The sequence below is a fragment of the Heterodontus francisci genome, chromosome 8, assembly GCF_036365525.1.
Source record: "Heterodontus francisci isolate sHetFra1 chromosome 8, sHetFra1.hap1, whole genome shotgun sequence".
In the NCBI taxonomy this organism is placed as follows: Eukaryota; Metazoa; Chordata; class Chondrichthyes; order Heterodontiformes; family Heterodontidae; genus Heterodontus; species Heterodontus francisci.
This window is the reverse complement of record NC_090378.1, coordinates 81,965,550-81,979,991: the sequence shown is the minus strand read 5'-3', so window position 1 is coordinate 81,979,991 and position 14,442 is coordinate 81,965,550. Positions and strand designations below refer to the sequence as shown.

At 47.2% G+C, this 14,442-nt stretch overlaps 1 protein-coding gene across 1 annotated transcript in view; it reads left to right on the top strand.

Annotated features, from left to right (window-relative positions):
* The window catches only part of LOC137373218 (zinc finger protein GLIS1-like), a 488,859-nt gene that overhangs the window by 389,375 nt on the left and 85,042 nt on the right, over positions 1-14,442 (top strand). Inside the window, exon 7 of the mRNA XM_068038074.1 lies at positions 2,990-3,158. Coding sequence (XP_067894175.1) covers positions 2,990-3,158 — 169 coding nt within the window. The remainder of the gene's footprint in view (positions 1-2,989; positions 3,159-14,442) is intronic.

The window sequence follows — 14,442 nt, the reverse complement described above, 5'->3', positions numbered from 1 at the left end:
AGTGACAAAGACCATCAGATGAACCTACATTTGATGAACCAGATGTAGGAGCTGAGGCAAAGCTGACATCTAGCAATTCAGATGTCCAAGCCAGTGATGGTGTTGGCAGGCTGACAGCTTGCTATCCATAGAGAGAAACAATGATTCCAAAGGGCCAACAACATTTCCTAATCCTGACATGGTGACCAGAGTTCCTGAGACAACATTGCAGCCTGTGATGTGACAGTTAGAAGTCCCAAACTCCTCCCAGACCTTTCTCAAAGTCAGTGTCCTATTTGCTCACTTCTCTGAGCACTTTCATCCTGGATGTCCATGAATTAGGCGATTCCTAGGATCCTGTTGCGATTTTACTTCTCTGCAAGCCTCAGCTTTCAAAACAGGTTCAAGTCTTCATAGTCTTTCGCTGTATCAGTAATGTCTGAGAGCAGGTGTTCCCTCTCTTTCCCTTGAGGCTGTCAGCGCTGGCTTGCTTTCTTACAGCCTGCTCTGAGGCCTCCACCGCTGGTCTTCTGTACAGCCTGTTTGCCTTCAGAAAATCTGTTAATTTTATCGGGACTCAAAGGTCAATAGCTCATTGTCCTGTTCCAATATGCAAACTCCAGAAGTCTGGTTTCCGCAGAACCACTTGGGCTTCCATTGTCCTAAGGTGTTTACAGCTGCATCCTCGGAATCACTTATTCCTTGGCCAGAATTTTACGTTGGGCAGGAGACCCTGCACACTGGCCAAAAGTCAGGGGCATGCCCACCTTTGCCAGGCTTGGGGAGGCACGGCAGTATTTTATGCTCCCAGGCCTTTAATTGGCCTCGGGCGGGACATCCACCCCTCTGAGGCAGGAAGTCCCGCCTAATAGAGCTAGCAGCCAATCAGGGAGCTGGCAGCTCTTAGTCCCAGCAGCGCCACTGGGAGCGGTGGCCACAGCTGGGACTGCACCCAGCTGCAGCAGGATTGTGGATGCTGGTCCGGGAAAAAAGGTATGTCTCTGGGGCCTCGCCGGGGACAATCGGCTGGGCCCCAGCGAGGCAAGGGGGGGGTCGGTTGGGGGTGGAGTGTTGTGCAGTGGGGGCGGTTGGGCCTTGGGGTTGGGGGGCGGGGAGAGCCCTCTGTGGGGCACCCCCAGCCCGCAAGGAGGCTGCCAGGTTTTATGTGGTAGCCTGGAGGGCCTGAGTCACCCACCTGCCACTGGTAAATCCTGGTGGGCGCTGGTGAGACTGAGAGCTGCTGGCCCGCTGATTGGCCGGCAGCTCCATTAGGTGGGACATCCTGGCTCAGAGGGACGGAAGTCCCGCCCATGGCCAATTAAGGGTCGAGAGAGCGTAAAATACCAGCGACGGTGGGAGGAGGCCATTAAGTGGCAATTAATTGGCCACTTAAGGATCTTGATTGGCCTAGGATGGGCAGGCCATTTATCACCTCCGCCACACCACGTAAAATTGCAGCAGGGGCGGGAAGGTGTCGGGAACGACCATCCCTCCCCACCTCCCACTCAATTTTGCGCCCAGCCCTCCCCCACCCCGCCACCAGTCTGCTCCTGCAGTGGGGTGGAGGAGTGGGGGGCATAAAATTCCAGCCCTTGTTTATGATCCGAATGTCTAGGAAGGTGAAACCGATTGTTCTTCAGGTGTTATACGCTTACAGTCTCTGATTTTCAAAAAATGTCTTTGATCTGTGTTCCCTGTTGTCTTGGTAACCAAGGTTTCTGTCTTGTCCTTAAGCAGAGTGGATGTGCGGTTACCTGACCGCTCAGATTCCTTAAAATTTTTGAAAATCACAGGTTTTAAAACATAATCATGTTACAAAGTCCAGCTTTCACAACAATGTTCATATCTCCTACCAAATCTCCTGTGATGTTGCTGACAGTCAGAGGAAACATTTAATTTATAAGGGGAGGTGCATTATGCCTGTAATTATTCTTCTTCTTTGGCCTCCTTGTCTCGAGAGACAATGGGTAAGTGCCTGGAGGTGGTCAGTGGTTTGTGAAGCAGCACCTGGAGTGGCTATAAAGTCCAATTCTAGAGTGATAGACTCTTTCACAGGCACTGCAGATAAAATTGGTTGCCGGGGCTGTTACACAGTGGCTCTTGCCTTGCACTGTCTTTTTTCCTGCCAACTGCTAAGTCTCATCGACTCGCCACACTTTAGCCCTGCCTTTTTGATGCCCGCCAGCTCTGGCGATCACTGGCAACTGACTCCCACGACTTGTGATCAATGTCACAGGACTTTATGTCGCGTTTGCGGACGTCTTTAAAGCGGAGACATGGATGGCTGGTGGGTCTGATACCAGTGACGAGCTCGCTGTACAATGTATCTTTGGGGATCCTGCCATCTGCCATGCGGCTCACATGGCCAAGCCATCTCAAGCGTCGCTGACTCAGTAGGGTGTATATGCTGGGGATGTTGGCCGCCTCAAGGACTTCTGTGTTGGAGATACGGTCCTGCCACCTGATGCCAAGGATTCTCCGGAGGCAGCGAAGATGGAATGAATTGAGACGTTGCTCTTGGCTGACATACGTTGGCCAGGCCTCGCTGCCGTAGAGCAAGGTACTGAGGACACAGGCCTGATACACTCAGACTTTTATGTTCCGTGTCAGTGTGCCATTTTCCCATACCCTCTTGGCCAGTCTGGACATAGCAGTGGATGCCCTTCCCATGTGCTTGTTGATTTTTGCATCACGAGACAGGTTACTGGTGATAGTTGAGCCTAGGTAGGTGAACTCTTGAACCACCTCCAGAGCGCCTGTAATGTGTAATGTCTTATTCTACTGCTAAGAAGGAGCTGAATTTAAGTTAAGGCCAAAAGTCTAATTTCTGTAAATTCTCAGATCAAATAGATGCTAATTGCTTTTTTTTAAATACTTTTTTAAAGATGCTAGTAGCCCATTTGTAGGTTACTTATCTATTAAATTTTTATTTGTTTTATGCACAATATTTGAATCAAAAGAATAAAAGTACTTCTTGATTTGATGAGCTGATACTTTTTTTGTTATTTAGGGATGTACAGTTGCTCTCCCACCAGCCATAGCGGGCCAGCAGCACCTGTTTTGATGTCTCCACATCTTACCCAAAGTTCATCCTCTGATTGCCCTTCCATTGAAGGGGACTTGCACAGCCCACATGGTCATCTTGCACAACTGCCTACAGTTGAGAACCAAAGACAAGGGTAAGGTTTACAAAATGCCTTCTAAATTCAAGTCACCACAATGAACTAGACTGTAGTCACAGCTGTCTGAATGTGTAAATAAATAGGGTTCACTGGCTGCCCTAATAGCTCCAGGGATAAATACCCTGACCAATGTGGTACTGAGAATGCAAACCAGAAAGATACCAGGTACTGTTAGTTGATATAAGCTTGGGGAGCAGTAGGATACTACAACTAGGAGGTGAAGAAGAATCAGCCAAGGTTCTGGCTCATAGAAACATAGAAAATAGGAGCACTAGCAGGCCTTTCGGCCTTTTGAGCCTGCTCCGCCATTCATTATGATCATGGCTGATCATCCAACTCAGTAACCTGTTCCTGCTTTCCCCCATATCCTTTGATCCCTATCGCCCCAAGAGCTATATCTAACTCCTTCTTGAAAACATACAATGTTTTGGCCTCAACTGCTTTCTGTGGTAGCAAATTCCACAGGTTTACCACTCTCTGGGTGAAGAAATTTCTCCTCATCTCAGTCCTGAAAGGTTTACCCCGTATTCTTAGACTATGACCCCTAGTTCTGGACTCCCCCACCATTGGGAACATCCTTCCTGCATCTACCCTGTCAAGTCCTGTTCGAATTTTATAGGTTTCTAAGAGATCCCCCCTCACTTTTCTGAACTCCAGCGAATATAATCCTCACCGACTCAATCTCTCCTCATACATCTGTCCCACCATCCCAGGAACCAGTCTGGTAAACCTTCGCTGCACTCCCTCTATAGCAAGAACATCCTTCCTCAGATAAGGAGACCAAAACTGCACACAATATGCCAGGTGTGGCCTCACCAAGGCCCTGTATAATTGCAGCAAGACATCACTGCTCCTGTACTTGAATCCTCTCGCTGGTGGCTTTCGAGTAACAACTGCTAGACTGTGTTTTGCATGTGTGTGGCAGCTCAGCTGTGCTGTCCTTCTCTCCCATGGTAAAACTGTGATTTTTGACTGTGTCCCCTGCCATTTAAATACTTCACCACAGTCAACAATTGGCCAGGATCAACATTGTAAAAACTAGCTACCTCTCCTCTTTTCCAAAGAAAACAAACCCAACTTTCAACACTTTCACAAAACTTAGATCTCTGATCCTTGGATCATTTTGGATGCTCAACTCTCTACCTTCTCAGGGACATAATTGCCTTTCTATGAGTAGCTTAAGGAACTGATGAAGAAGGCTGAAATTTTAAGTTGGGAGGGAGGCCCTGCACAGCCAGCCAAAAAGTTGGGGGTGAGCCCACCTCCGCCGGGCCTGGGGAACCACACCAGGATTTTCCCTCCCCGGGCCCTGAATTGGCCTCGGGCGGGACTTAGACCCCTGTGAGGCAGGAAGTCCCGCCCTAATGGAGCTGCTGGCTGATTAGCGGGCCAGTGGCTCTCAATCCCAGCAGTGTCACTGGGAGCAGTGGCCACTGCTGGGACTGCACCCAGTCACAGCAGGATCGTGGACGCTGGCTGGAAAAAACGGTGAGTCTCTGGGGCCTCGCCGGGGACAATTGGCCGGACCCCGGCGAGGCAAGGGGGGGGGTCAGTTGTGTCGGGGTGGCGGGGGGGGGGTGGTGTGGGTGGGGTGGTGCGGGCGAGTGTTGTGCAATGAGGGGCAGTTGGGCCACGAGGGGCCCTCCATGGGCCACGGGGTGCCTGATCAGTAAGGCCCCCTCCCCCCAAAGCCCGCAAGGAGCCCGCCAGGTTTTATTTGGCGGCCTCCTGGAGGACCTGAGCCGCCAACCCGCTGCTGGTAAAATACCAGCAGCAGCAGGAGGAGGCCCTTAAGTGGCAGTTAATTGGCCACTTAAGAGCCTTGATTGGCCTGGGGTGCATGGGCCCATTCGCGGCACCACTGCCCCTCGTAAAATTGCAGTGGTGGTGGGAAGGCATTGGAATGGCGCCCCGCCCCCCACCTCCCACTCAATTTTATGACATTCCCACCCCCTGCCACCAGCCTGCTCCTGTGAGGGAGCTTAAAATTCTGGCTCCAGTGTAGTCCTTCATATAGAGTCTGACCAATCACTTATGCAACAACAATTCAACCACTTTGATTTGTACTCTCCATCTTTGTTAATGCAAACCAGAACCTCACTTGCCTTTTTCATTGAAGCTGCTTTAAATTTTCTAGATTCTATTAAGATCGTCTGAATTGTTTTGCTCCTTTACTGCACCTTTGCAGTGTTGAAATGAAGTCTCAATGCATCAACTCCTAAATCATCTCATTCTTTCTCAAAATCAAAATTATGGAGCTCGGGTCAGAAATCTGTCTTGTTTCAAAGCACAAAAGACACTGCATTTTTAATATTTTTATAGGAGCTTGTTCTGTAGTATGTTCACTTTCAGTTGGTTACTGCATGATTGGGAGCAGCTAACCCAAATGGAATCCGCAGTTTATCCAGACCAGAACTACCAAAACCTATGTCTCATAACTATGTAAATAAAATAACATAAGTCTCTTTTCCCCAATGTCTCTGTTATATTGGAGGAAACTTTACATGGCAATGGTAAAGACGTGGGAAGTGGCAGCTTTCCCACCTTATACCATAGCAGGGTTTGCTGCAACTGTATGTTCCGTCTGACAATTAGTCTGTTCAGGGCTAGAGGACTAACAAGTTGCTTTTCACAATATCTTTGTTGTAAAAGATGTTTAAAAACTCGATTACCAGTCTATGAAGAGGAAATAGATTTAATCGTTTGGGACTGTTGTCACATCTAGGGGCGGCACAGTGGCGCAGTGGTTAGCACCACAGCCTCACAGCTCCAGCGACCCGGGTTCAATTCTGGGTACTGCCTGTGTGGAGTTTGCAAGTTCTCCCTGTGTCTGCGTGGGTTTCTTCCGGGTGCTCCGGTTTCCTCCCACATGCCAAAGACTTGCAGGTTGATAGGTAAATTGGCCATTAGAAATTGTCCCTAGTATAGGTAGGTGGTAGGGAAATATAAGGACAGGTGGGGATGTGGTAGGAATATGGAATTAGTGTAGGATTAGTATAAATGGGTGGTTGATAGTCGGCACAGACTCGGTGGGCCGAAGGGCCTGTTTCAGTGCTGTATCTCTAAACAAACAAACAAATAACCTGCTGGAACCCTGAACCCTGAATCTGTTGCAGCAGCTATTTCAGCCAAGGAAGGTGTTGGTGTTGTAAAGGATGATAAAGTGTGGGATGTTTGTTCAATGGGAATCTGGGGTGGTATTCACAGGAACAGGAGTTGAATGAGGCACCTATGGGCAGCCCATCTGGAAGATGAATGTGCCAGATACTTCCTCCCTTTGTGATGGAGTCCACAGGTTGCAAGACAAGTGGAGGAGCATGTGCAAGCTGTTGTCTGAACGGAAGATTTGTTGATTTTCTGTTAGGTGCATTGACTCGGTTTCAAAGCTCGTTTTTTGAGACAGCTTGTTTTTTTTGAGACAGTCCCTAACTTGAAAGTGAAATTAAAAACTTAAGCGTTCTGGGGAGACAGAACTGGTTGGAACCAGATAAGACACAGTCATTTGACCAGAGGCATGTGACTAGATTGGCGAGTTCAAGTAGGTTGCTGGCAGAGTTTATTGGCAGACAAGCTGCAGAGAGGGGAAGCTGATTCTGGGAGCTGGCCATTGGAAAATATAAGTTTTGACAGCTGCTTTCGGTGGCTGAAAGAGACACTGGGTTGGATCTACCCCATCAAGTCTGTCATGAGCAGAGCTAAGGAGGCTCGGGAGCAGTGCACCATTTTTGTTGGAGACTGCACGTGTGGAGTTCTGGATTGCAGGAAAACTGCTGTTAGATGAAAATCGTGATTACATCTTGGAAGACAGGGGCTGGAAATCTACCTGAAGAAGTTCAAAGTTTTGAAGAGCTTTGTGGCTTTTTGGTGCCATATTTGCTGAGTGGACTGCCCAGTAAATCCATGAGAACTATCTTTGTTGTATTTGAGAATTAACATATAATCTGTATGCTATATATATTGACTGCAATTTGTCTGTTATTTCATGTTTAATTAATGTTGATTTTGATTTTGATTGTTAGAATAAAAGTCCTTTTTTTATTGGGGTCGTTTGGTAAATCTTTTGGGTTGTTGATCCCCATGGGGATCATAACTAAATTGGGGGCTTGTTTGGGATTGACCAAAATTAGGCTGTGAATTTTCTTGAGATTAAACAAACAGGACTTCACATTTACTTTTGCTGTATTCAGTGAAAAATCAACATGAGCAGCTTTCATGCTCAGGCCTTTGTAGAGAGAGAGAGAGGATTTGTCCCTTAGTGCCTTCAAACGGTTGACAAAAGAGAATTTGATTTCTGTACAAGAGCATGTGGGTGTTAGTGTAAGCCCAGGAACTATGAAAGCAGTGATCATCCAAGAATTGGGTAATCAACTAAAGCTTGAGAAAGGAAAGGATGGCTGGATTTTATCTGGGTGATGGAGGTCTTGACCTCTGGCAAAAGCGCCGCTGAGAACCCCACTTCGCCCCTTTTGTGGGAGGACTGCCGAATCAAGTTCCAGTTAGGCACTTAACTGTACAGCAGCGGGCCTTCTACGGGATCAAAGACCCGGCAACGGAAGTCCCTTCCTCTGAGAGCTGCTGGCCAATCAGAGGTCAGAAACTCTTTAACTGAGCAACGCCACTGCAGAAGCAGTGGCTTCTGCTGGTGGAGCACCCACCCAAGGCCTCGGAGCGGTGCTGGACTCAGGCCACAGGTAGGACAGGGTGGGAGTGGTCACGGGGGAGGGGGTGTAGGGGGTTGGCAGCAAGGGCAGGGGTTTGGCTCTCAGTGACCCCCCACCCCGTTTCCGATGCTGGGTCCTTCGTTCAGGCACTGAGTGCCTTTTAAGGAGGGAACCCCCCACCACCTCCCGAAGCCAGCAAACAACTAGCACTGTTCTTCTTGCCATGTTTCCCGTGCAGTGACAGACCCACCTGCTGCTCAGTTAATTGCGGCAGCGGTGGGATGAGATCCTTAATGTGACATTAAATGCCCATTTAAGGGCCTCAATTGGCAGCGGGGCAGTAAAACCATTCACAGGCCTTCCCGCCCCGTACTTAATTTCAGCGGTCCCCACCGCCCCCCTGCCACCATCCCATCCAATTATATGCTCTCCCCATCTCCAAATCAACTGTGGGGGAATGCATCAAATCTGCCCCTCCCACCCCTGATGTTTCTGCTAGTATTCAAGTAGAATCAGTCAAAATTGAGTTAGAAAGAGAGAGGATGAAATTTGAATTAGAAAGAAAAATGCGAAAACTTGAAGGAGAAAGAGAAAAGGAAATTTAAAAAACATGAGTTAGAAAGAGAAAGGGAAAAGGAGAATTTAGAAAGGGAGAAATTAGAATTAGAGAGAGAAAAACTCAAAGTCCATGTATGTGCATTGGAGCTGAAAGTTGAGGAGGACCTAGAGCAAACACCTTGTAATTTTGATTTGGCAAGAATGTTCGCCTTGTACCTAAAGTTAGAGAGGAGGGAGTAGAAATGTACTTTGAGAAAATTGCCACGAATCTGGATTGACCTAAGTCATCTTGGGCAATGCTCCGACAGAGTGTTTTCGTAGGCAAAGCTTTGGAGGTGTACTTATCTCTTTCAGAAGAGCACTCATGGGACTATGACAAAGACTGCTGTTCCCAATGCCTATGAGTTGGTACCAGAGGCTGACAGACAGAAATTCAGAGATTTAAGAAGGAAACAGGGACATACACATGTGGAAGTTGCTAGAGAGCAGGAAATGGGCTGGAATTTTAGGGGCGAGGCCCTGCCCACTGCTTAAAAGTTGGGGGAGAGTCCGCCTCCGGCCGTCCTGGAAGCCATGCAGCAATTATGCGTGTCCCAGGCCCTTAGTTAGCCTCGGGTTGGACTTCCACCCCTCTTAGGCAGGAAGTCCCGCCTCCAGGAGCTGCCAACCAATCAGCGAGCCGGCAGCTCCTCAGTCCCAGCAGCGCCACCGGTCATTCCTTGGACTGCAGCCAGGAAGTGGAGCAAGAGGGACGAAACCTTGAAAAAGCTAAGTGGGTTTCGGGCCTCACCAGGCACAATCGGCTGGTCCTCGGTGAAGGGATGGGATCAGTCAGGAGACTGGGGGGCAGATGCTCCAGTGGGGGCAGCTTGTGCTGCTGGGGAGGCCCTCTGTGGGGCACAGGGTGCCTGATCAGGAGGCCTCCCCCACCACCCCTCGGGCCCGCAAGGAGGCCACCTGATATTACCGGACGGCCTCCTCAGCTGATGAAATGCCCGGCCACCGCTGGTAATATACCAGAGGTGGCGGGAGGAGGCCCTTGAGTGGCAATTAATTGGCGAAGAGTAGTGGCAGGTCAGAAGATTGGACAGAATATAAAAAACAGCAAAGAATGACTAAAAGAATAATGAGAGAGAAATTAGAGTACGAGTGAAAGCTAGCTAGAAATATAAAACGGATACAGGTTTTTAACAAGGAAAAGTAAGTAAAGTGAGTGTTGGTCCTCTAGAGAGTGGGTCTGGGGAGTTACTAAGGAAATGGCGGAGGAATTGAACAGATTTTTTGCATCTGTCTTCACTGTAGAGTATACAAAGAACATCCCAGAAATAATTGTGATTCAAGAATCGAAAGGGAGGGAGGAACTTAAAAACAATTACAATTACCAGGGAAAGGGTACTGAGAAAATTATTAGAACGAAAAGCTGACAAGTCCCCAGGTCCTACTGGACTTCATCTTAGGGTCTTAAAAGAAGTGGCTGCTGAGATAATGGATGCATTGATTTTAATTTTCGAAAATTCCCTAGATTCTGGAAAGGTCCCATCGGATTGGAAAATGGCGAATATAACTCCACTATTAAAGAAAGGAGGAAGACAGAAAGCAGGAAACTGCAGGCCAGTTAGTTTAACATCTGTCATAAGGAAAATGATGGAATCTATTATTAAGGAGGTTATAGCAGGTCATTTAGAAAATCTCAATGGTTTTGTGAAAGGGAAATAGTGTTTGACTAATTTATTAGAGTTCTTTGAGGAAGTAACAAGCAACGTGATTAAAGGGGAACCAGTGGATGTAGTGTACTTGGAGTTCCAGAAAGCATTTGATAAGGTGCCGCATCAAAGGTTACTAAACAAAATAAGAGCCCATGGTATAGGGGGTAACATATTAGCATGGATAAAGGATTGGTTAGCTAACATGAAACAGAGAGTAGGCATAAATGGATCATTTTTGGGTTGGCAAGCTGTAACTAGTGGAATGCCACAGGGATCAGTGCTGGGGCCTCAACTATTTACAATCTGTATCAATGAATTGGATGAAGGGACAGAATGTGTGTTTGCTAAATTTACTGATAACACAAAGATAGTAGGAGAGTAAGTTGTGAAGAGGATATAAGGAGTCTGCAAAAGGATATAGATAGGTTAAGTGAATGGAGAAAGATTGGGCAGATGGAGTATAATGTGGGAAAGTGTGAACTTGTCCACTTTGACCTGAAGAATAGAAAAGCAATGTATAAGATTGCAGAACTCTGAGATGCAGAGGGATCTGGGTGTCCCAGTACATGAAACACAAAAAGTTAGTATGCAGGTACAGCAAGTGATTAAGAAGGCAAATGCAATGTTGTTGTTTACTGCAAGGGGAATGGAATATAAAAGTGGAGACATTTTGCTACAGTTGCACAGGATATTGGTGAGTATTGTGTACGGTTTTGGTCTCCTTACTTAAGAAAGGATATAATTGCATTGGAAGTAGTTCAGAGAAGGTTCACTCGACTGATTCCAGGGATGAGAAGGTTATCTTATGTGGAAAGGTTGGACAGGTTGGGTCTGTATTCATTGGAGTTTAGAAGGATGCGAGGTGATCTTATTGAAACATAAAATTCTGAGGAGACTTGACAGGGTGGATGTGGAAAGGATGTTTCCCCTTGTGGGAGAGACTAAAACTAGGGGACACAGTTTAAAAATAAGGGGTCTCCCATTTAGGACAGAGGTGAGGAGAAATTTTTTCTCTGAGGGTCATGAGTCTGTGGAACTCTCTTCCCCGGAGAGTGGTGGAGGCAGGGTCATTGAATGTTTTTAAGGTAGAGGTAGACAGATTCTTGTCAAACAAAGGAGTCAAAGGGTATTGGGGGTAGGCAGAAAAGTGGAGTTGAGTCCACAGATCACACATGATGTTTTGGAATGGCAGAGCAGGCTCGAGGGGCCGAGTGGCCTATTCCTGCTCCTAGTTCGTATAATTCAAAAATAGTGTCCCTCCGGGTGTAAGGTCCCACGTGGAAGAACATAAAGTTTGTAAAATAAAGGAAGCTGCAGTAGTGACAGATGATAATGGATTGATTCACAAGAGCTGTAGTCACAGGCCCCGATTTGGAAACTTTCAGGGAAATTGGAGAGATATTGTTTGGTAATTACCCATTCACTGATGCTCAGTTTGGATTCCGCCAGGGCCACTCAGCTCCTGACCTTATCCTTGGTTGGCGTTGGTCCAAACATGGACAAAAGAGCTGAACTCCAGAGGTGAAGTAACTGCCCTTGACATCAAGGCAGCATTTGGCCGAGTATGGCATCAAGAAGCCCTAGCACAACTGGAGACAATGGAAATCAGGGAAAAACTGTCTGCTGTTTGGAGTCGTGCCTAGCACAAAGGAAGATGGTTGTGAATGTTGGAGGTCAATCATCTCAGTCCCAGGACATCACTGCAAGAGTTCCTCCGGGTAGCATCCTAGGCCCAACCATCTTCAGCTGCTTCATCAATGACCTTCGCTCCAACATAAGGTCAGAAGTGGGGATGTTTGCTGATGTTTGCACAGTGTTCAGTACCATTTGTGACTCCTCAGGTACCGAAACAGCCTGCTGTCAGATGCAGCAAGACCTGGACAACATCCAGGCTTGTGCTGATAAGTGGCAAGTAACATTCGCGCCACACAAGGGGAGGCGGTGGCGTAGTGGTATTGTCGCTGGACTAGTAACCCAGAGACCTAGGGTATTGCTCTGGGGACATGGGTTCAAATCCCACCACAGCAGAAGGTGGAATTTGAATTCAATTAATAAATCTGGAATTAAAAAGCTTGTCTAATGATGGCCATCAAACCATTGTCGATTGTTGTAAAAACCCATCTGATTCACTAATGTCCTTTAGGGAAGGAAATCTGCTGTCCTTACCTGGTCTAGCCTACATGTGACTCCAGACCCACAGCAATGTGGTTAACTCTTACATGCCCTCTGAAATGGCCTAGCAAGCCACTCAGTTGTATCTAACCGCTAGCACTGTGGGTGTACCTACCCCACATGGACTGCAGCGGTTCAAGAAGGCAGCTCACCACCACATTCTCAAGGGCAATTAGGGATGGGCAATAACTGCTGGCCTGGCCAGCGATGCCCACATGAATGAATTGAAAAAACACGTGTCAGGCAATGACCATCTCAAATAAGAGAGAATCTAACCATCTCCTCTTGATGTTCAATGGCATTACCATTGCTGGATCCCCCACTATCAACATCCTGGGGGTTATCATTGACCAGAAACTGAACTGGACCATCCACATTAATACTGTGGCAACGAACAGGTCAGAGGCTGGGAATTCTGCAGCGAGTAACTCACCTCCTGACTCTCCAATGCCTGTCCACCATCTACAAGGCACAAGTTAGGAGTGTGATGGAATACTCTCACTTGCCTGGATGGGTGCAGCTTCAACAACACTAAGGATGCTTGACACCATCCAGGATAAAGCAGCCTGTTTGATTGCCACCCCATCTTCAACATACACTCCCTCCACCCCGACATACAGTGGCAGCAGTATTTACTATCTAGAAGATGCACTGCAACAACTCACCAAGGCTCCTTCGACAGCACTTTCCAAACCCGCGACCTCTACCATCTAGAAGAACAACAGCAGCAGATGCATGAGAACACCACCAGCTGCCAGTTCCCCTCCAAGGCAGACACCATCCTGATTTGGAACTATATCGCCGTTCCTTCACTGTCGCTGGGTCAAAATCCTGGAACTCCCTTCCTAACAGCACTGTTGATGCACCTACACCCCAAGGAATGCAACGGTTCAAGAAGGCAGCTCACTACCACCTTCTCAAGGGCAATTAGGGATGGGCAATAAATGCTGGCCTAGCCAGCGATGCCCACGTCCCCTAACGAATAAAATAAAAGGAAGTTTGATAACGAAAATAGATCTGGATTTGGAAGAGATGGCAAAGACACAGACATTCCTCAGGTTTGTCAAAAAGAAAGTCTGGAGGATAAGTTTGGTTGAAGGAGACCAACATGCTATTTTTGTCATAAAAAAGGACATGTGACGGCTGAGTGTTGCAAGTGGAAAAATAAACCTGTCATATGGTGTCTCTCCAGGAAATACTGTCCTAGCGAGTAATGTTCATGACAAGCAGATAGTTTCTCCCACGTTCACTGATAGAGTGAATCAGGTTGCAGAAAATTATAGAAGTTTTCTGTTGAGGGTGAAGTATCCCCACTTGTGTCTGGTGAGGCAGGCAAGGCAATTGTTATCCTTAGAGATACAGGGGCAGCGGTCACTGATGTTGGTGGGTGACATGAATTTCTTCCCCGGTAGCTTGCTGAATGAGAAGGTGTTAGTTCAGGATATTGAGCCTATTTACCTGCTCCCTTATATAAGGTTGATTTAAAATGTGACTTGATCACTGGTTCTGTTACCATTGGTGTCATTCCTAATTTGCCTATTAAAGGTGTAGATTTTCTACAAGGAAATGAGTTAGCTGGAGATAAAGTATTGGCATCTCCAGTAGTTTCAGGGAAGCCAACTGATGCTGTGGAAACTGAGGTTTGACTGGAAGAATTTCCCGGACTTTTCCTGGATTGTTTTCTGATTAGGTCCCAGGCTCATAGGTTAAACAAGATGAAAGGAATTCAGTTGTTATGGAGGACAATTTGGATGTTTGGTTGGCTGAAACCTTTTTCAAGGATTTGGATGGGGGATTTTGGAGTTAAAGGCTCCAAGGCTAACAATGGTGATTTGATTAGTAGATCAAATTAGTTGAGGCAGACCATGATTTGAGGAGCTTGTCTCAGATGGCATGCTCTGAGGCAGAGGCTGAAAATGTCCAAGTGCTTTTGATGAGGAAGTGGAGGCCTCTCCAGAGGCCTGCTGATGAGGATTGGGCTATGGTCCATCAAATTACTTCAGTTATGAAGATAGATTGGAGAAGTTGGGACTGTTTTCCTTGGAGAAGAGAAGGCTGACAGGGGATTTGATAGAGGTATTCAAAATCATGAGGGGTCTGGACAGAGTAGATAGGGAGAAACTGTTCCCACTCATGAAAGGATCTAGAACAAGGGGGCACAGATTTAAATTAATTGGTAAAAGA